Source organism: Vipera ursinii (assembly GCF_947247035.1).
Source record: "Vipera ursinii genome assembly, chromosome: 7".
Taxonomy (NCBI): domain Eukaryota; kingdom Metazoa; phylum Chordata; class Lepidosauria; order Squamata; family Viperidae; genus Vipera; species Vipera ursinii.
Window position 1 is genome coordinate 10,056,876 of NC_139521.1, and position 20,713 is coordinate 10,077,588.

Below are 20,713 nucleotides of genomic sequence, written 5' to 3' on the forward strand. Positions count from 1 at the left end.
CCACAACAACTGTACTTACTATTACGTGGTCTCCTATCAATGTGCTAAAGAAATCCATTTCTTAGTCTTTGAACTAGCCAGAGTTGGCTTGGATCTGTCAGCTAGTTAGACAAGATGCAGAAAGCTGTGGTCGGGTGCTCCAAGCTAAAAAAAAAAAGAGATCAAAACATTATCTGCACACAAAAAGACCTCTAACATTACGACCTGCTACTTTCTTATTTAATTTGTGTTATTCAAACAAAGTCAGTGATAAATCATTTCTCAGGAGGTCAATCAATTAATAAAGGGAATTTCCTACAGCAAAATAGCTTTTGGAAGAGGGGAAAACTTTTTGGTTCCATAAAGAAAATTAACCTTCTTCAGCCCAAATAACCTATCATTTAAACTGTCTTTTCATGATTGATTCTAAGATCCTTTCCCGTAAAATGTCAGAATTCAAATCTAGCACTCACAGTGCTGTATAGCACTCTTCAGTCCCATAGACAGGTATCTTCACCTTTCATCAGGTTAATAAGGCTAACCTGGACTGACAGGCATTTTAATTAATTATATTTACAATTTTTAATTTATTTTTTGTTTTCAATTTTAATTTATTGCACAGATGATTTTAATTTTATTTTTATCTTAATTTCTGTACTTATTATATGTTTTGTTGTTAGCCGCCCTGAGTCCTTCGGGAGATAGGGCGGGATATAAATCCCATCAATAAATAATAAATAAATAAATAAATAAATAAATAAATAAATAAATAAATAAATAAATAAATAAAGATTTCCATTTCTTTTCAAGAAATGTGGCTATTTAGCAGTTGAAGATTTTGCCTGCTTCCTTTTGTTCTTGTAAAAGATGTTCTTTATTTGAGATGCAAAGAACTCCATGTATGGCTTAGTCTCATATTTCTTCTGCTTTCCACACAGTGATGCCACCAACGAGTACATGGACATGAAACCAGGAGTTTCTCAAGTCGTCCACGCCAAAACCACTAAAAGACTAGGTAATTTGGGGAAAAAATGGGTGGGAACTTTTATTCTGAAATGGTTGATATTTGTTTACACATAACCACTTAAAATAAAATTTAGGTTAAAAGAAGTGAAAACAATTTTACAGTGTTATGTTGGCTGGGTGAATTTACATTCTTTTTTTAAAAAAAGAAGAAGCTAAATAACAGTGTATTTGAATAGCATTTCTATAAGGCCCTTTGGTGCCATGCTCTGTTGATAAAATGTCTGCTCTGTTTCCAAGTGGCATAATTCCTCCATTTACTGTTCCCACATGTTCTGCTTAGGGTCATCGGCTAATCAGGATGTCACTGTTGCCATTTTAGAAGATGATGAACTGGCTCTGGATACTGAAGATCTGTTAAGTTTTTCTTACCAGGTAGCAAAGGGGATGAGCTTTCTTTCGTCCAAAAATGTAAGTAGAAACTCAAGAAAGTAGATTTTTATATATGTATGTGTATATATGTGTATATATGTATATGTGTGTGTGTGTGTGTGTGTGTGTGTGTGTGTACACAGATGTATGTATATATAGATGTATATATATATGTGTGTGTGTGTGTGTGTGTGTGTGTGTGTGTGTGTAAATTACTAACAAAGAATTTAAAGGGAAACTGAGATGCATTTCTAACTCTTTAGTCTTCATCAGTCAGCTATACCCTTCTGAGATTCGAACCTGGGCTGATTCAGCCCAGGTTCGAATCTCAGAAGGGTATAGCTGACTGATGAAGACTAAAGAGTTAGAAATGCATCTCAGTTTCCCTTTAAATTCTTTGTTAGTAATTTACACAAATATATGAACTGTCCAGTGTGACTACAGCCTGTTCGATGGCCTTCAAGATAGGCTGAAAACAGGAAATAAAGATTTGCTCCATGTTTGGGGCCTAGCAAGGTAATCTAAATAGTTAACATTTGAAACATACATATAGATAGATAGATAGATAGATAGATAGATAGATAGATAGATAGATAGATAGATAGATAGATGTGTGTGTGTGTGTGTGTGTGTGTGTGTGTGTGTAGGTAGGTAGGTAGATAGATCGATATAGACATAGATATAGATATAGATATAAAATTTGGATTGCTAACAAAGAATTAAAGGGAGACTGATATAGCTATTTCAATGCAGCTGACAAAGTGAGAAAGAGCCTGTGGCCTAGAGGTTAAAACAACTGCCTAACGTGCAAGCAGCCCAGGTTCGAATCTCAGAAGCGTGTGGCTGACTGATGAGAGCAAAAAAGCTTGAAATAGCTATATCAGTCTCCCTTTAATTCTTTGTTAGCAATCCAAATTTAATATAAAAAAATGATTGTCGCAGTTGCGACTGCCACCTATCGATGGCCCTAGTTTGGCCTGATACAGGCAAAAGATTTTGCAAAAGATATTTGGGTCGACATGGTGCTCAAAACACTCAAGACATATAGATAGATAGATAGATAGATAGATAGATAGATAGATAGATAGATAGATAGATAGATAGATAGATAGATAGATAGATAGATATAGAAAAATGGACAATCACTTAAATATGAGCCAGCAGTGTGCTGCAGCTGCCAAAAAAGCCAACACAGTGCTAGGCTGCATTAACAGAAAGATGGAATCAAGATCACGTGAAGTATTAATACCACTTTACAATGCCTTGGTAAGGCCACACTTGGAATACTGCATCCAGTTTTGGTCACCACGATGTAAAAAAGATGTTGAGACTCTAGAAAGAGTACAGAGAAGAGGAACAAAGATGATTGGGGGACTGGAGGCTAAAACATATAGGGAACGGTTGCTGGAATTGGGTATGTGTAACGAACACATACCAGTTTAACGAAGAGATAGATAAGGAGGGACATGATAGCAGTGTTCCAATATCTCAGGGGCTGCCACAAAGAAGAGGGAGTCAAGCTATTCTCCAAAGCACCTGAAAGCAGGACAAGAAGCAACGGATGGAAACTAATCAAGGAGAGAAGCAACCTAGAACTAAGGAGAAACTACCTGACAGTTAGAACAATTAATCAGTGGAACAACCTGCCTCCAGAAGCTGTGAATGGATATTAAATTGTCATACTTCTTCCCTGGGAAGCCTTTTGTATAAGAGTCGTGATGTTCTCTGTATTTTCGTTGTTAGTAAATAGAGAAGTAAAATCCCTGTATTATCCTGTAAAATCATTAGGTCCCAGTTTTTTTAGTCTTTGCCTGTATATCAGATAGGCAGTGTGTAAGCCCCAATTTTTGGCAAGGCATCTCCAGTGGCAGATAGGTAGGAAATCTGCAAGTTCTTCGGTGCCCGGTTACATAACTTCTAAAAATGTTACATTGCATGTTTGGCCACAAATATGCAACATCTTGCTGTGAGAAGCCTTATGTTACTTGAAATAAATAAGCAAAAACTGTCGATATCCAGGGTCTTTGGTATTGGCACCTGGAGGAGGGATCTTTCTATTCCTCCTCCTCCGACATCTGTGATTTCTGTCAGTTTCTGCGATAAGAATTTCCAAATCTAAACAAGATCCAACCTTGTGGGCTGGTGTACACAGAAGGAGGAAATTAAATGTAACTCCTCCAAGATCAGAATCCTCTCTCCAGACTCAGAAAGAAGAAACCAAATGATACCGTGGCCCACAGACTCTTCTCCCGGAAGACATAAGATTGTACTTTAATTTAGAAATAGTGAATAAACCCATTCCTAACCTGAAGTTTACATAGAAGCATATGCCATTGGTTTCTACAGAACGTTCCTCTGGTTGAGATGTTTGAGAAAGGAAAAAAACCAACCGCCATCTTAATGATATGACTTGTGAACAGAAATGTGTACAAGATTGAAATGCATATTTTTTTGTGTCAGTGTAGGATCATCTCGTATACATAGTGACAACATGTACCTGTTTTCTGTTTTCTTGCATTCTTATACTCTTTTATCTTCAAAAAAACCCTGAGTTTTGCTATGAATCACCGAATCTTCCATCATGTGCTGTATATAGTAATCTGCAGGGCTGATGATTATTTTGGTTTATTTGCCTAACATGTACATTCTGCAAATGTATTCCTTCAGTGCATTCACAGAGACCTGGCAGCAAGGAATATATTACTTACTCATGGACGGATAACAAAAATATGTGACTTTGGCCTTGCAAGAGACATCAGGAATGACTCAAATTACGTGGTCAAAGGAAATGTAAGTATGTTCAATCCAACCTACTCTTGCTACCTCTTGGTGGTGGCATCCAACTCTAGTTTATGGACCACAAATCACACCAACTAGCTCTGTAGTAGGTGATTCTTCTCTCTAAAGATTCAAGGTTTGGAGAGGGAAGCCCCTGATTTGGCTGGTTTTCCAAACAGAAGCTAGGATTCTTCCTGACTTTCATTAGCTTGGCTGCAGGTGGTTTCCCCGATATAAGCTTCTTCTCTTCTTTGAACTTATAATCTCTTCTTGTATATTGGTGATGCAACTGAATCAGTCTTCCCTGATAATAAAGATTCAATTAATTCTAAGGCTGGAACACAAAAAACTGGCGTTTCTTCCTTTTAGCAGATTATTATTATTATTTTTCCGCCACTGCTTTTCCTGTTAAATTCAAAGTGAGATGCAGGCATTTCATGGAGCTAACAAATATTATTACATGAGCAAGCAAACTCATGTTTGAAAGCCCCTTGATTAACAACAGTGTGTGCTGACCAAAGCAACGGTGAGATCAGATATGATTTCTAGCCTCTTGACTTAATTACCCACAACTTGGTTGCAGGATAACAGCTTGCAGGTGGACAGTGGGTAAATTGCGTTCCATTTGCTTGGATTAGGAGCTTTCGCTATCTTGAATTGCCCGTTCTGTGGTCGGAATGATTTAGAAAAATGGGTATTTGTAACTGGACCCAAGAAGGCAGAAGATGTTCCTTGTCTGTGTCTGATCTAACCTAAAGTACATGTTAAGGAAATACCAATCCCTCTCAGAAATGACAGGAGTCAGCATTTCATCTGGCTTTTAGCATGGAAGTTTACATTCATTCTTGCTATAGAGTTTACCACTCTTAATTTTTTAAAGGCTTTGCTTCATAGAATTCATAGAAACAGGAATGCAGAAGTTTACTTTCCTTAAACTTCAACATAAATTTGTGGTTCTTGTATCATGCAGTGGTTATCATTGGATGAAATGTATAATAAGATCTATAGTCCTGTTGAACCAACTACCCATGGAACTTAGGACTGCCCCCGACCTTTGCTCATTTCGCAGGGACCTGAAAACTTGGCTCTTTGATCTGTTTGGTCCAGACTGTGGGGTTGTTAATTTAACTGGGTTTTAGATTTACTCTTGGGGCTTGAATTTAATTTAATTGTTTTAATTGATTTTAATTTTTGTATTTCATGGTTTTAACTGCCCTGTAAACCGCCCTGAGTCCTACGGGAATAGGGCGGTATACAAATTCAATAAAATAAATAAATAGTCTGGTTTAACTGTTAACTTCAGTAACAAAGCCAACAATAATAATCAGTGCTTTGCTATAGAAATTGTAACAAAGAAGATGAATTGCATAGTAGCGATTAAAAAACATAAACCCAAATTCCAGAGGTTGTTTTTTTTAATGTAGTCCAAGTTCTATCCAAGATCCAACTTTTGCTTGATTACTTAAAACGGGTTATATGGTTCTTTGGGTAATAATTTAAAGCTGTGTTTACAAGATTTTGACTTGAAAGGAATTGCAACTGGATGAAGACATGAATTTTAAATTCATAAAAGCACAGAATATATGGGATTCGTGAAAACAATAACCGTAGGATAAGGAAAATGGTTTTCCTCAAGTTAAAGTCTTTCGTCAGTTTAACTGGAAGATTGTGGCAAATTAAATCTAATGTATACCAGGCCACACAACTGACAACTTGCAGCTCAGATAAAACTGCAATAAAACTGAATCAGGGTCAAATAATATGGTATCCCAATGGATCAGCCAGGAAAGAAATTCACTCACTCATTCATGAAAAGCAGATTATTAATCACTTCTATTTGACAGATTGAAGTGTCATAAATCATCTGAAATAACATTTCTTTCAGTATCTTGGTGGAATCATTTAGTATTATATGGACAATCACTGCCCATTTCTATTGCACGTTTCCTCTCTGATAGGAATCAATTTGCTGCATAATTATTAAATAACTTTTATTATTCATCAACAGAAGCTTTAGCTAACAAGCCTGGAAATTAAATTTTAATTCACGGGGGTTGAAGTGAACAGCATGTTTAAGAGTATTTATAAAGTTTGGACACTACCCTTAATTTATTAATTTACTGACCATTCTATACAGGATCAAATGTGTTCATTTTGAAAGGGAGGGTAGAAGAGAGACAATAATTCCCATTTCTTGTTTGGCAACAGATGGTTTCAATCTGCTCTTTCCATTGCTGATATCCTTCCCCAAAGGTGAAAAAAAAGTACAGGTTCTCAGGGGCATTTGGTCCCTTAATTGTTGAATGGGAACAACAACAAAAAACATGTTAATTTTTGGTCTTCATTCTTCCAGCAATGACAGACTGTTTTTATGATATATTTGACAACGTGCAAATTTATAACAATAGGATTAATTAACAGTGAATGTACTGAAAGCTAACTGAGGCATCAGATTAAATGTTTTAATTCGTTGGAAGCTCTGTCAAATAATTGTTGGTTTTCACCTTGGGTAGAGTAAGATCTTTCGTCCATTATTTTTGTAACACTTTCTTCCTTTTGTCTACCCAGGCACGGCTTCCTGTCAAATGGATGGCACCAGAGAGTATCTTTGAATGTGTGTATACCTTTGAGAGCGATGTTTGGTCTTACGGAATTCTGCTTTGGGAGCTCTTTTCTTTAGGTAAAACGCACCTGGTGATCAAACATGTCCTATTATACAGGTAGTCCTCCACTTACAACAGTTCACTGAGTGACCATTCATAGCTACCACGCCATAGAAAAAAGTGACCCGTGACTATTTTTCACACTTAATGACTGTTGCTGCATCCCCAGGGTCACATGATCCCCTTTTGCCAGATTCATTTAACAACCACGTGACTAACTCAACACTCGCAGCGATTCACACTTGTGACAAGAAAGGTAAAATGGGCAAAACTCTTGTTAAATCATTTGAAATAACATTAGCACTTAGCAACACAAATTTTGGGCTTAATTGTGATTGAAAGTTGAGGGCTACCTGTATTTGTTTCCTTGGATGTATGTTTTATCACTCTCCATTTTTAAAACATAAATCCATTTAAAATGGAGTCCCTTGGACTGGGTGGTTAATAAATGCAAATAAATATGTAATTAAAATTATATACTAATAGATAGCATCTTGTTGAATAGGAAGCAGTCCCTATCCCGGAATGCCTGTGGATTCCAAGTTCTATAAAAATATTAAGGAAGGATACAGAATGTTCAGTCCAGAATATGCCCCTCCAGAAATGTGAGTCTGAATTTATTGAACATTTCAAAACGCCGATTATCGGATTTCCATGAAAATACTTGTTTTTATTTTATGCCTTTTTTAAAAAAAAAGTTTCAGTGATAGACTAAATCATAGGTACCTTCTCGCATTTTCATATGTTTGCCAATTTTGTAGAATTCTGTTTGAATTGATACTGGGGGAAAAGAAACGGAGGTACAATTAGCCATGGTGTTTTTCGTCCCATTGTGACCGCACATCCTGCTCAGTCAATATCCCACATTTATTCATGCTTGCAGGCATTGTCTGAGGGAAGGGGACAACTCACTGGGGGGACAATTTAACAATTCTGTTTAATTATTTAAAATAAATTAAAATTTCTTCTATAACTGTGTAACTTTTCTCCTGCAAAAAAAATTGTCTTGTGGACAGTTGGCTGTGGAGAGCTATCCCACAGCAAGTTGGCCGTGGTCAGTTGGCCATGGTGAGTTGTCCAAATTGTCATAGACCTTGTCCAATGCTTCCAAATGTTTTCAAATTAACCCATTGTGGTGTGACCTCATATTTGATTCCTTATGCAAATAGCAGTGATCTGAATAACAGCAACCATCATCATCACAGTTAAGCCAGATTTTATGTGCATTTCACTATGACATAAAAAAAGCAACTGGCTTTCACTGGTGTACAGCCAATTCATCCATTTAATAATTGATCTTGATCATTGGTTTTCCAGTTATAAGATATTGTCATCTTATAGGTTGGGGACAAAATGCTTTTTTGCACTGAATAGTACATTGGTATTTTGCCCTGTGTCAATAATGATAATGATAATGATAACTTTATTGTCACTTTGAATGTACACCAATCGGCATACATCAAAATGAAATTTCGTTGCATACAGCTCTCAAAGGGTCACCACCTCCGATATATACTCCTTGTTCGGGGCCCGCTCAAATTTCACATTGTCACATACCGTGTTTCTCCAAAAATAAGACCAGGTCTTATAGTAATTTTTGCTCCAAAAGACTTATTTTCCGGTTAGGCCTTATATTCGGAGAAATATGATATTAAATGCATTTTGTCTGGCTGACAATCTTAACTGGGACTTATTTTGGGGGTGGGGTTTATATTACAAGCATCCTGAAAAATCATGCTAGGGCTTATTTTTCGGTTGGGTAGCTATTCTCCTAAAAATCACGAGAAATGTATTTTCCTGCCTAAGCAGGGGGTTGGACTAGAAGATCTCCCAGGTCCCTTCCAACACTGTTACTCAGTTACTCTGTTAATTGAAAAGTAAATAAAACATCATTGTTGCATCTATTTCCAGTATATCTATAAGAGTATCTTTGTGTATGTATGTATGTGTACTTTAGCATGTAAATAAAATTAGTAAGTTTGTCAACCAGTTTAATTTTTTTTTCCTGGAATGCCTATGTGACTGTGCAACATTGGATGATCATGTGAGCATTCCAGAAAAAAAGTTATGCCAATCTCAGTACTTAATAAAATAAGTTCAACTCTTCCTAGAGTTCCTTGACGATATACTTCAAGGAGATATGAATCCTTGCAGACTGTGATACTAGCATTCATTCGCATTGGGAATTTAAAAAAAAATGCATATGCAATTCCAGCACGCTCCATAGCAGAATTCTTTTCGTGTCCAAGGAGTATTATATAAAAGCACAATGATTATCCTGGATCTAGTACTGTATGACAAATGGGAGGCTGGTCTACACACATCGCATTTTTCAGAATTCTTTTGAGAAGGCATTTTCATGCTTTCGGTGATTAAACTAACGGTTGGTTTTTTGGGGGGGAAATGAACCAAATTGCACGCCTACGAATTTTTCTAAAAGCTCTAAAAAAAAAAAACGACCTAAAAGTTACGACCGATGTTTTCATTCGGCTCAATCTAACTGTTTCTGCAGCTTCAACATCATGAAGAGTTGCTGGGATGCTGATCCTGTGAAGAGGCCAACCTTTAAGCAAATTGTGCAACTGATTGAACAACAGATTTCCGACACCACAAGTCATGTGAGCGTTGAGTATTTCAGCGAAGCTCCCGAAGGGAGACCACGGGGGTCAAGGTTGGGTGTTGGTTGTTGATAGATCTTTTTTTAATGTGGCATTCCATTCATCTCATCAAAAAGATAAGCACATAACTTTCAGATTAAGCAGGGACCTGATGTTGCCCCTCAGCTTTATTCAGCACGCCGTGTGGGCCGCTGAATTTTTTTTTGGGGGGGGGCAGAGGTTGAGTTTGGAGTATGGCTTCATCAAAGCTTTAAAAAAGTACTAAACGGTGAGTTGGGGAGAATTGGAAAAGGGACCCATTCTCTCTCTCTCTCTCTCTCTCTCTCTCTCTCTCTTTTCAGCTATACCAAACATAGTAAAACAGAAGGATACAACACAAACAGTCCTTGACTTACGGCTACAATTGAGCCCCCAAATTTCTGTTGTTAAGTGAGACATTTGTTAGGTGGGTTTTGCCCCATTTTGCAGTTTTTCTGGCCACGGGTTGCTAAGTGAATCACCGCAGTTGATAAATTAGTAACCTGACTAGTAAGCGAATGGCTTCCCAATTGACTTTGCTCGTCAGAAGGTTGCAAAAGGGGATCCCATGACCTTTGGGATGCAACCGCGGTCGTTAAGTGTGAACCAGTTGCCAAGCGTCTGAATTTTGACCGCAGGATCAAGGGAACGCTTCAAAGGTCAGAACTGTGAAAAACGATCGTAGGTCACACTTTTCAGGGCCGGTGTAACTTTGAAAAGTTACTAAATGAACGGTTGTAAGTCCAGGACGACCTAATAGAAGCGTCAAAACACACAACCTCTCCCCCAGCCTTGTTAAAAGAGCTATTCAGCAGACGTTGGTGAGCTTCAGCAAAAGCGTTCTCCTTCTGTCTCCTTTGTTGACTTATGCAATAAAATGCAACAATGGTCTAACTGCCTCTCAGAACCAAAACTCACACCTGTCCTAACCTCAGCACATTGTCATCACTGTCTTTTTTTTCCCCTTTTTTTGGGGGGGGGCTTAGTTTCCTGCCAATTGTGACCTTCAGAAGGGATGAAGTATGTGAATCCAGAGGCTTTAATCTATTTCTTTGCTGTTTGTTCAGTCTGCCCACTCCAAATGAGGATTTGTTGTGGTTAGCTGCGAAGTCGTGTCTGACCCATCGCGACCCCATGGACAACATTCCTCCAGGCCTTCCTGTCCTCTACCATCTTCTGGAGTCCCTTTAAGCTCACAGCTACTGCTTCAGTGACTCCATCCAGACACCTCATTCTCTGTCGTCCCCTTCTTCTCTTGCCCTCAACCTTTCCCAGCATTAGGCTCTTCTCCAGTGAGTCCTTCCTTCTCATTAGGTGGCCAAAGTATTTGAGTTTTAGCTTCAGGATCTGGCCTTCTAAAGAGCAGTCAGGGTTGATCTCCTCTAGGACTGACCGGTTTGATCGCCTTGCAGTCCAAGGGACTCGCAGGAGTCTTCTCCAGCACCAGAGTTCAAAGGCCTCAATTCTTTGGCGCTTGGCCTTTCTTGTGGTCCAACTTTCACAGCCATACATTGCAGCTGAGAAGACCATAGGATTAAACCGAACCAAAAAGGACGAGGGTAAGAATTGGCAATGGGAAAAGCAAATGTTAGTCTAATATATTGTGGCTCCTGGCCAACTTAACACTTTAACTGAACTCCGTTAAAAAGCACTTAACACTTTTCCTTGAACTCATTGAAAGAAGGCTGCTGCATCTTTAGTGAAAGGTAATACAGGGAGTCCTCAACTTACGACTGCAATTGAGCCCAAAACCTATGTCGCTGCGTGAGGAATTTGGTTTGAGTGAGTTTTGCCCCATTTTGCAACTTTTCTTGCCAAATTTGTGAAGTGAACCACTGTGATGGTTAAATTAATAACACCGTTGTTAAACGAATCGGGTTTCTCCCTTGCAAAGGGGGATCACGTGACCCCAGGACCCTGCAACCGTCATAAATGTGAGTCAGTTGCCAAGCGTCTGAATTTTGAGCACCTGGCCATGGATCGTAAGTGTGCAAAAACGGTCTTGTCCCCATTTTAACGTTGAATGGTCACTAAATATACTATTGTAAGTTATTTATCAACCCATTCACAATTAACCACACTGATGAAGAAGTCACTTTATGAGAAATCCTCACCTTTACAGTTTAACCTTCACAAGTCTGTAAAGCAAAAGAAAGCTGAAGTAAGCTGAACAAAGCACAGTTGTGCTTTCACTTAAAGACTGTTTCATTTAGCCACTGGATTGCCAGTCCCAATTGTGGTTGTTAAATGAGGACTGCCTGTAAGCCAATACCAATCTACTAGCAAAGACTTGGAAAAACCAACAAAACCAGAGAACGCTTTGCAGTCAAAGAGTGCTTCTCCCAAGTATAGGTTTATTTATATTTTTGCATTATAATACAAATGGCACACAACTAATCAACTGCAGAGTTCAAACCTTAGTTTGCAGCCTTGGTGTGCTGTGTGTCGTTGTTCTGTCAAAAATATGTATCTTAGGAAATTGGAGACAGTGAGTGTAGTCTTTCAACTGTCACCAGTCAAGGAAGGAAAATGAGAGAAACCATCATAGTTGCTTAACACAAACTAGCAGTTGCTATTCCAAAGCCACACTGTAATCCGAGTGGCATACCGCATTCCCAGTATGACTATGTGGTAATGAGTGATGCTAAGGATAGTGGAATTAATTTTCAGTCGAATTTCAATAAGCCACATAGGACTTTACAAATTAAAAGGTGGAATTAAAATTGAATAATTTATGCAAAGTTCCAGCAAAACAACTATGCACCTACAATTCTAGGCATTAGACAAGCAGCTTTTATCCCCTAGCATTGTTTCAGGGCAGTGTGGGTCACATAATAATGAAATACTTGGTTGCTCTATATGAACTTCCCTCATTGCCATCTGCAATCAACAAAAAAAAAATCAATTGTTTTAATGCACAACACAAATACCGTAATAGTATATAACAATGCATCATTTCTGCAATAAACTAATTGCCATCAAGCAGGTTAAAAGTAATGGTTAATTTCCCATTGGACAGATCCTATCATTAATCCCGCTGATTGTTTTTTTATTGTCCAAGGAATTCTGTATTCCAAACCTTTTCAGGTTCGTTGTTTCCATTAAAATTGTGTTCTGGATATTTCTTTCGTGTTTATTGTCTTCAAAGGCTAGGAATGTCATGTTTTTTCCACCAGTGCAGTAGCACCTTATGCAGTGTTCAACCTCTCTACCTTTTTCCCCCAATAATCAATCAGAGTAGAGCTGGAAGGGACCTTGGAGGTCTTCTAGTCCAACCTCCTGTTCAAACAGGAGACCCTATACCAGGGGTAGGCAATCTTGGCTCTTTTATGACTCGTGGACTTCAACTCCCAGAATTCCGGAGCCAGCATGGCTCAGTTTGGAAACCTCTCCATTTCTCCTCAGCACAGCTGGCTCAGGAATTCTGGGAGTTGAAGTCCACGAGTCATAAAAGAGCCAAGGTTGCCTACCCCTGGTATAGGGTCTCCTGTTTGAACAGGAGGTTGGATTAGAAGACCTCTAAGGGACTGTCCAGTATCTTCTTAAAAACTTCCAGTGATAAAGCACCTACAACTTCTGAAGGCAAGCTGTTCCTCTAGTTAAATGTCCTCATGGTTAGGAAGTTTCTCCTTAGTTCCAGGTTTCTTCTCTCCTTGATTAGCTTCCATCCGTTGCTTCTTGTCCTGCCTTCAGGCGCTTTGGAGAACAGCTTGACTCCCTCTTCTTTGGGCCAGCCCCTGAGATACTGGAACACTGCTATCATGTCCCCCCTCGTCCTTCTCTTCATTAAACTAAAGGTAAAGGTTCCCCCGCACATGCGTGCTAGTCGTTTCCGACTCTAGGGGCCGGTGCTCATCTCCGTTTCAAAGCCGAAGAGCCAGCGCTTGTCCGAGGACGTCTCCGTGGTCATGTGGCCGGCATGACTAGACGCCAAAGGTGCACAGAACGCTGTTACCTTCCCACCATAGTGGTCCCTATTTTTCTACTTGCATTTTTACGTGCTTTCGAACTGCTAGGTTGGCAGAAGCTGGGACGAGTAACAGGCGCTCACTCTGTTACGCGGCACTCGGGATTCGACCCGCCAAACTGCCGACCTTCTGATCAACAAGCTAAGCCTCCTAACCCACTGAGCCACCGCGTCCCTCTTCATTAAACTAGACATGCCCAATCCCTACAATCGTTCTTCATATGTTTTGGTCTCCAGGCCTTTAATCGTCTTAGTTGCTCTTCTTTGCACTTTTTCCAAAGTCTCAACATCTTTTTTGTAATGTGACCAAAACTGGATACAATATTCCAAGTGTGGCCTTACTAAGGCTTTATAAAGCGGTACTGATTTTGATTCTGTGCCTCTGTTCATACAACCAAGGATTGTATTAGCTTTTTTTGGCTGCTGCTGCACACGGCTGGCTCATATTTAGGTGATCATCTATTAGGACTCCAAGGTCCCTCTCAATGTTCCTTTTCTTGAACCAGGTTTTGCCTAATCTGTACTTGTACCTTTAGTTTTTCCTGCCTAAGTGTAAAACCTTGCTTTTCTCCACTTTAAAATTCATGTTGTTGGATTTTTCTGCCTAATGTAAAACTTTGCTTTCCTCCACATTGAAACTCATTTTGTTAGATAGGGCAACATCCGAGTACCACCAGTCGCCTAGCAAAGTGTCAAAAACTTGATGACCCAAAAAAAAAGAGGAAAAAAGTGATGAAGTACACGTAGTCCTCGACTTACAACAGTTCGCTTAGTGACTTTTTGAAGTTACAATGAAAAAAGTGCCCCCCAAGCCACAGCCGAGCAAGACACCTGTCTGCCCGCCCGTCAGCGCTCTTCCTCCTGTCCGAGTTTTTCATTGTTGTGAGCATTTCTGTTGAGGATTGGCAGCCGGGGTGGGGTGGGGGGTGTTTGGTTTTTATTTCCCCCCCCCTCTGCTGCGTGGTTGCAGCAGGTTTTGGTCACTTCACATGACCCTGGGACACTGTGACCATCATAAACATGAAGCAGTTGCCAAGCGTCTGAATGTAGATCACAAGACTCTGGAGATGCTGCAACATTCCAGCTGATCGGTGCTTGTTTTGGGCTCAGAAGCACCAGGATCAGCACCAAGGTCCAGCAGGAGCCTGGCACTGATCCTGGCACTTCCGCTGAGCCCTGACAGCCTTGCAGCTGCAGCCGTCTCTCGCTCAGGCTTGTGCGGTGCTGCCACCGGTTCAGCTCATTCCCCTCCCCCGCTACTACTTTTCTAGGATGGCTGCGTACCACCTGCCAGGTGCCAATATACCACAGGTGGTACCCATACCACTGGCTGAAAAGCCCTGATCTAAGTAATTTATGAAGATATCGAAGAGTCCTGGGCCTAAGACGGAACCCTAGGGTACCCCCCTGCTAACTTCCCTCCATACATACCCCAATATTATTGCATTTTGTTCTGCTACTAACCGAGTCCTGGATCATTTTTCTTTTAATCCTTTCCGTAAATACTTTGCAGTTGTTTATGGCAGATTTCAGTGTTTTCCTGATGTGAGTTTAGTACATTGACCAGATGTTTTGCAACTTGTTGTTCCAATGAAGCTGACAATTGGTTGCAGAGGGATTTCTGGCTTGTCAATTTATGGCAGGCCGTAGAGGTATAATAATAATAAACCTTTATTGTCAAACTACAACATGTGTACATTGAGATTAGCTGAGCCTCCCCCCCGTGCTCTCCCCCCCCCCAACACACAGTGACAACAAACCCTCCATCCCACCACACCATGTGAACCAACTACACCACACACCGGCCTCCCAAGTCAATTCTGCATAAGATTATGCCCCATTTAAAAGCCTAACAGCCCACGGATAAAAGCTATTTTTCAGCCTGTTGGTATGGCTGGCTATATTCCTATATCTCCTACCGGATGGTAGGAGAGTAAGTATAAGGACTTAGTTATCCTTGATTTTTTTTATTATGCTTCATTGATTTTTTTAAAACATAAATCACATAATAGTTGGTTAACAGTGTGTTTGCTAAGTTCGCACTTATAAAGAGAAATCATTAACAATTAGTTTCTATAATTCATAATCCACATATTCAAACAGATGTTTCTATTTTCAGTATTCTCTCTGGTAGGTCCCATCATCTATATTCTTAAGTTTTGGGGGGGGGGTTTTGTTTTTTTAATCCCATTTATATCCCGCCCTTCTCCGAAGACTCAGGGCGGCTTACAATCTAAGAAGCACAAATCAATGTGCTAAGCACATTGTTTTCACTTTTATATTTCTCCTTTGACCCGTATCTTTCTCGATCAATGTGTTTTGCTAGATCCAAAAGTTTTTCCATATATTTTTTTCCCAACCAATTGTACAGTTTATTCCAGATTTCATAATAATCTGTTTCACTCTTATCCTTGAATTCCAACGTCAGACTATCCATTTCTTATTGACTTTTCCAAATAATTTTGTTAATGAGCAACTTTACTTCTTCCTCTGTCTTGCTGACCTCGCTATGTGATCCGGCCTAGGGGATCGGTGATATTTTGAGGTGATTCCCTTGCATGTTTTTTGTTAACCTTTTAATATGACTATTTCTGACCTGTTATTGTTTTATATTTTTTCGTCATATGCCACCCAGAGTCACTTCTTGTGAAATGGGTGGCCGTACAAATTTAATAAATGCACAGATCTTATACTAGGTTGTCCATTTTGGCACCGCGCTCTGATTTACCAATTCTTTTTTTTTTCTCTTCTTTTGTCTGATGCTGGTATGGTTAATATTCTCATTTGAAGGCACAGATGGAAGCTTTGATTCAGCTGTTTTTGTCTTCTCTTGATGCTTCCTTGCTTTTTCACACCTGAGGCCTCCTCTTCCTTCATCAGTGAGGAAGTGTGAAGCTAGGTGTTAAAACAAGTAGGATCATTTTGAAAGTATGCTGGTGTAGTTGTTTTGCTTCCATCGCGACTATTTTGTTTGGATTCAGTGTGGACAGTTTCTTTTGGTGTGAATGTGTCACGTGGCTTTTTTAATGTGACTGAAAATGGCCAGTGAAGTAGATTCCAATCAATATAGGCCAGGGGTCCCCAACCACCGATCCGTGGCAGGCCAGAAACCGGGCCGTGCAAACAAGCTAAGCCCCATCCATGGGATGTGGGCAGCACATGAAACCATGCCCACTCTGGTCCACGGAAAAACCTCTCTCCACAGAACTGGTCCCTGGTGTCCAAAAGGTTGAGGGCTGCTGGTATAGGCCACATTTAGACCTATAAAGGTAAAGGTTCCCCCGCACATGTGTGCTAGTCGTTTCCAACTCTAGGGACCTGTGCTCATCTCCGTTTCAAAGCCGAAGAGCCAGCGCTTGTCCGAGGACGTCTCCGTGGTCATGTGGCTGGCATGACTAGACGCCAAAGGCGCACGGAACGCTGTTACCTTCCCACTGTAGGAGTCCCTATTTTTCTACTTGCATTTTTACATGCTTTTGAACTGCTAGGTTGGCAGAAGCTGGGACGAGTAACAGGCGCTCACTCTGTTACGCGGCACTCGGGATTCGACCCGCCAAACTGCTGACCTTCTAATCGACACGCTCAGCATCCTAACCCACTGAGCCACCGCGTCCCTTTAGACCTATAGCATTTGTATAATTGCCTAGTTGGGAATGGGAAAGACTATTGCAAGTTACTAAGATTTGCTTCGATAGCTCATCCTCGATTTACAACAGTTCATTTAGTGACTGTTCAAACCTACAACGCCACTGAAAAAATGACCATTGCAGCATCCCCTATGATCACACGATCAAAATTCACCTGCCGTGGCAGCTAATTCGTATTTATGACGGTAGCAGCGTCCTGGGGTCATGCGATTCTCTTTTGAGACTTTCTGACAAGCAAAGTCAATGGGAAATCCAGATTCACTTAACAACCGTGTCCTTAACAAAGGCAAGGATTCCCTTAACAACCGTGACAAGAAAGCTCATAAAATGGGGCAGACTCGCTTAAATGTTTTCACTTAGCTCAGATTTTGGGCTCCACTGTGGTCGTAACTCAAGGACCACCTGAATTCCCTGCTGTCTGTAACATTACTGGTACTTTTTTAGGAATTTGACACAGCCCACTTAGGGGAATTCCCAATTTGCCCTCTTTCTCACTGTCCTGGTCGTATCAGCTTCTCTTTCCATGTGTGCTTCTTTTTCCATTTATTTATTTCCTTATGAATCCGTCAAATCAAATTCGCGCACCGCTTCATCTCAGCTATGTGGTTTTTTTCAGACAAGGTAATAACCTAACATAAAAAGCACGACTTCAAAGTGCCGTTAAAAACAAGGTTAAAATTTACCAGTTTAAAAAAAAATCAAAATTAAACAAGCGCTCAGCTGCTTTTCTTTCTTCTTAAAGTCATTTTCAGGTTCCGCAGCCTATGTTACCTTCATTATTCAGGGTTTTTTGTTTGTTTTTCCTTTTCTGCAAACAACTTTTAGCTGCAGGTGGTCATTACTTAAATCACTTCTTCAGCAACCATTTAGGCTTAAAACTGTGCTGGGCAAGTGGTGCTTATGACCAATCTTCAAAGTTCAGGCCACCACAGCATCTCTCTGGTCACATGATCACACTCCGGGGTGCTTGGCAGACTTTAAAACAAGTGTATTTAAAGGTGAATACAAAACTGTTCTTGCAGCCCTGAGCATCTCTCTCTCTCTCTCTTCCTCTCTCTCTCCATCCCTCTCTCTCTCCTTCCCTCCCTCTCCCTCCATCTCTCTCTCTCTCTCTCTCTCTCTCTCTCTCTCTCTCTCTCTCTCTCATATATATATATATATATATATATATATATATATATATATAAATTGATGTTTGAATTGAACACTATTAATTTTATAGATGGAAACGTATACCTTTCGCAAAACTAAGAGGACAGATTCTTAAAGTAAAATTATCTTTTAAAAAAAAAACAATGCTGAGGTTATTATTAGCATTGCATCAAAGTAAAATTATCTTTAAAAAAAAAAGAGCAACGTTGAGGTTATTAATAGCATTGCATTACGTAGATTGGCCACCTAACGAGAAGGAAGGACTCACTGGAGAAGAGCCTAATGCTGGGAAAGATGGAAGGCAAGAGAAGAATGGGACGACAGAGAAGGAGGTGGCTGGATGGAGTCACTGCAGCAGTAGGCATGAGCCTAAATGGACTCCAGAAGATGGTAGAGGACAGGAAAGCCTGGAGGAACATTGTCCATAGGGTTGCGATGGGTCGGACACGGCTTCACAACTAACAACAACATACGTACATTGAAATAACTCTAAAGAGATGTTTGTCGATTGCCTCCCATGGTGTGGTAATTGAAATCTCTATAAAATGTAGATGTGAAGCAAAAGAAATCATAAACAGAATCAATATTCTGAGAGAGCAAAAAGCAGTCACTAAAATTATGGTGGCTTGAGCTTTTGCAATACACTTTTATCAGATTGTTGAAGGCAAGACAGCATTCGCTTTCGCAGATCAGATGCAAAAAATGTATAGGTTGTTTGGTGTTGTGTCCAATAGACTGACTCTAATTCATATCTTTTCCAGGTTTACTCAAATGTTTCAAATGGCATTTGTAATCAAGGAAATGCTACAGATCACTCCATCAGAATTAACTCAGTGGGTAGCAGCGCTTCATCTACTCAACCCTTACTCACGCACGCGGACGTTTGAAAATAGACTCAGCGAATCTTGCTGGAGAATGTACTGTTTCAAAATGACAATCTGTTGCTCTAATGCAGGGGTCTTCAAACTTGGCCCTTTTATGGCTTGTGGACTTCAACTCCCAGAATTCCTCAGCCAGGCACGCTGGCTGAGGAATTCTGGGAGTTGAAGTCCACAAGTCATAAAAGGGCCACGCTTGAAGACCCCTGCTCTAATGGTTAGTAGAAGTACTGCAGTACTTGATCTGTGTTGTTTTCTTTTTAATCACATACAAAATTAGACTGCCCATACCATTGTTAACACTGCTTGCTAGAATTTGTATAATTGCTATGTTATAGGCAATTGTAATGTAGAATCAGATTTGGGAGTGGGAGATATTTTCAAAAATAAGTATGGGTTGTTGTTTTTGTGTTTTAAAAAAAGAGCATTACATGAAAGGCATCAGAAGTCCAAAAAGTTGACGTATTGAGTGTGGAAGAGCAAATATTTGAGCAAATTCCATTATTTCCCAAATCTAACGGGGTTAGAATTGAAAGTGGAAAACCCACATTCCAAATCCAAGGAGGTAACGCTTGGTTGAGAAATAAATCTAGAATGAGCATCAAACAGAACTTATTCCAAGTATGAAGTTGAGGAACTTGTGGCTGTGAAGGAAGCTTGCAGTCATGGATGTTAAAATTGCAACTTTTTGGGAGAATCACAGATTGCCTAGCTTTGAGTTAGGGGACTTAAAAGTGCCAGTTCCACCTTGCTTATGCCTTAGTTCAGTATTTCCAAATTTTTCACTCTAGGCCAGTGTTTCTCATCTTTGGCAACCAGGCTGGCTAGCTGAGGAAATCTGAAAGTTAAAATCCCCAAGTTGCCACGGTTGAAGAAACACTGCTCTAAGCAGAAGATATAGAACATGAGAGGGACAAAAAAGAATTTACCAGCCTCATTTTTTCTTTACAGGGTTCATGTTCTAACACAGGGGTCTTCAAACTTGGCCCATAGCTGGCTGAGGAATTCTGGGAATTGAAGTCCACAAGCCATAAAAGGGCCAAGTTTGAAGACCCCTGTTCTAACAGATACATTTTCTGTACCTGGTAGTGCTTTCTCATTGCTTTTTTTTGTCTTATGTTCAGGGCTGCTGTATTTGGCCTGCAACTATCAGCTGAACCACTAGGTGTGAGCAGAGAGTTTTAAGAGTTTTCCATGACTCTTTGCTGCCATTTAGTGGTTGTTCAGAATTTGTTGCTCAGATGCGGTAGTCCAGATTGTTTTCCGTAGGATACACTGGGAAGGGGGAAAAAAAGGACTGTCATACGGTGGCTTCCATATTAACAAAGGATCTTCATCTGGAAGAGGGTGTAAAACAAAATGTAACGTCAAATATGGTGGATTTCCTAGTCTGGTGAAGACGACGTCTCCTTGTGTTTCAAAAGCGATAGTGATCTATTCTTTTGTGTAGCTCCTGTAGTTTGAACTGATGAGTGAAAAGATGGCTCACTTGTTGAATTTGTGCATATGTGTGACAGCGTGTATTTAAATCAGTCAAATATATTGGATAAATTCCACCAGTTTGATCAGGAGTACATTTTCCTATACTCTGAAAAAACATTAGAGGTAAACCATTTCT

The 20,713-nt window shown here is 40.0% G+C and overlaps 1 protein-coding gene across 1 annotated transcript in view; it reads left to right on the forward strand.

Moving 5' to 3' along the window:
* KIT (KIT proto-oncogene, receptor tyrosine kinase) overlaps positions 1 to 19,189 on the forward strand; it is a 130,163-nt gene extending 110,974 nt beyond the window's left edge. Inside the window, exons 15-21 of the mRNA XM_083367897.1 lie at positions 918 to 994; positions 1,286 to 1,413; positions 4,042 to 4,164; positions 6,721 to 6,832; positions 7,321 to 7,420; positions 9,328 to 9,433; positions 18,979 to 19,189. Coding sequence (XP_083224023.1) covers positions 918 to 994; positions 1,286 to 1,413; positions 4,042 to 4,164; positions 6,721 to 6,832; positions 7,321 to 7,420; positions 9,328 to 9,433; positions 18,979 to 19,104 — 772 coding nt within the window. The 3' untranslated portion in view covers positions 19,105 to 19,189. The remainder of the gene's footprint in view (positions 1 to 917; positions 995 to 1,285; positions 1,414 to 4,041; positions 4,165 to 6,720; positions 6,833 to 7,320; positions 7,421 to 9,327; positions 9,434 to 18,978) is intronic.
* Positions 19,190 to 20,713: the final 1,524 nt, after the last annotated feature.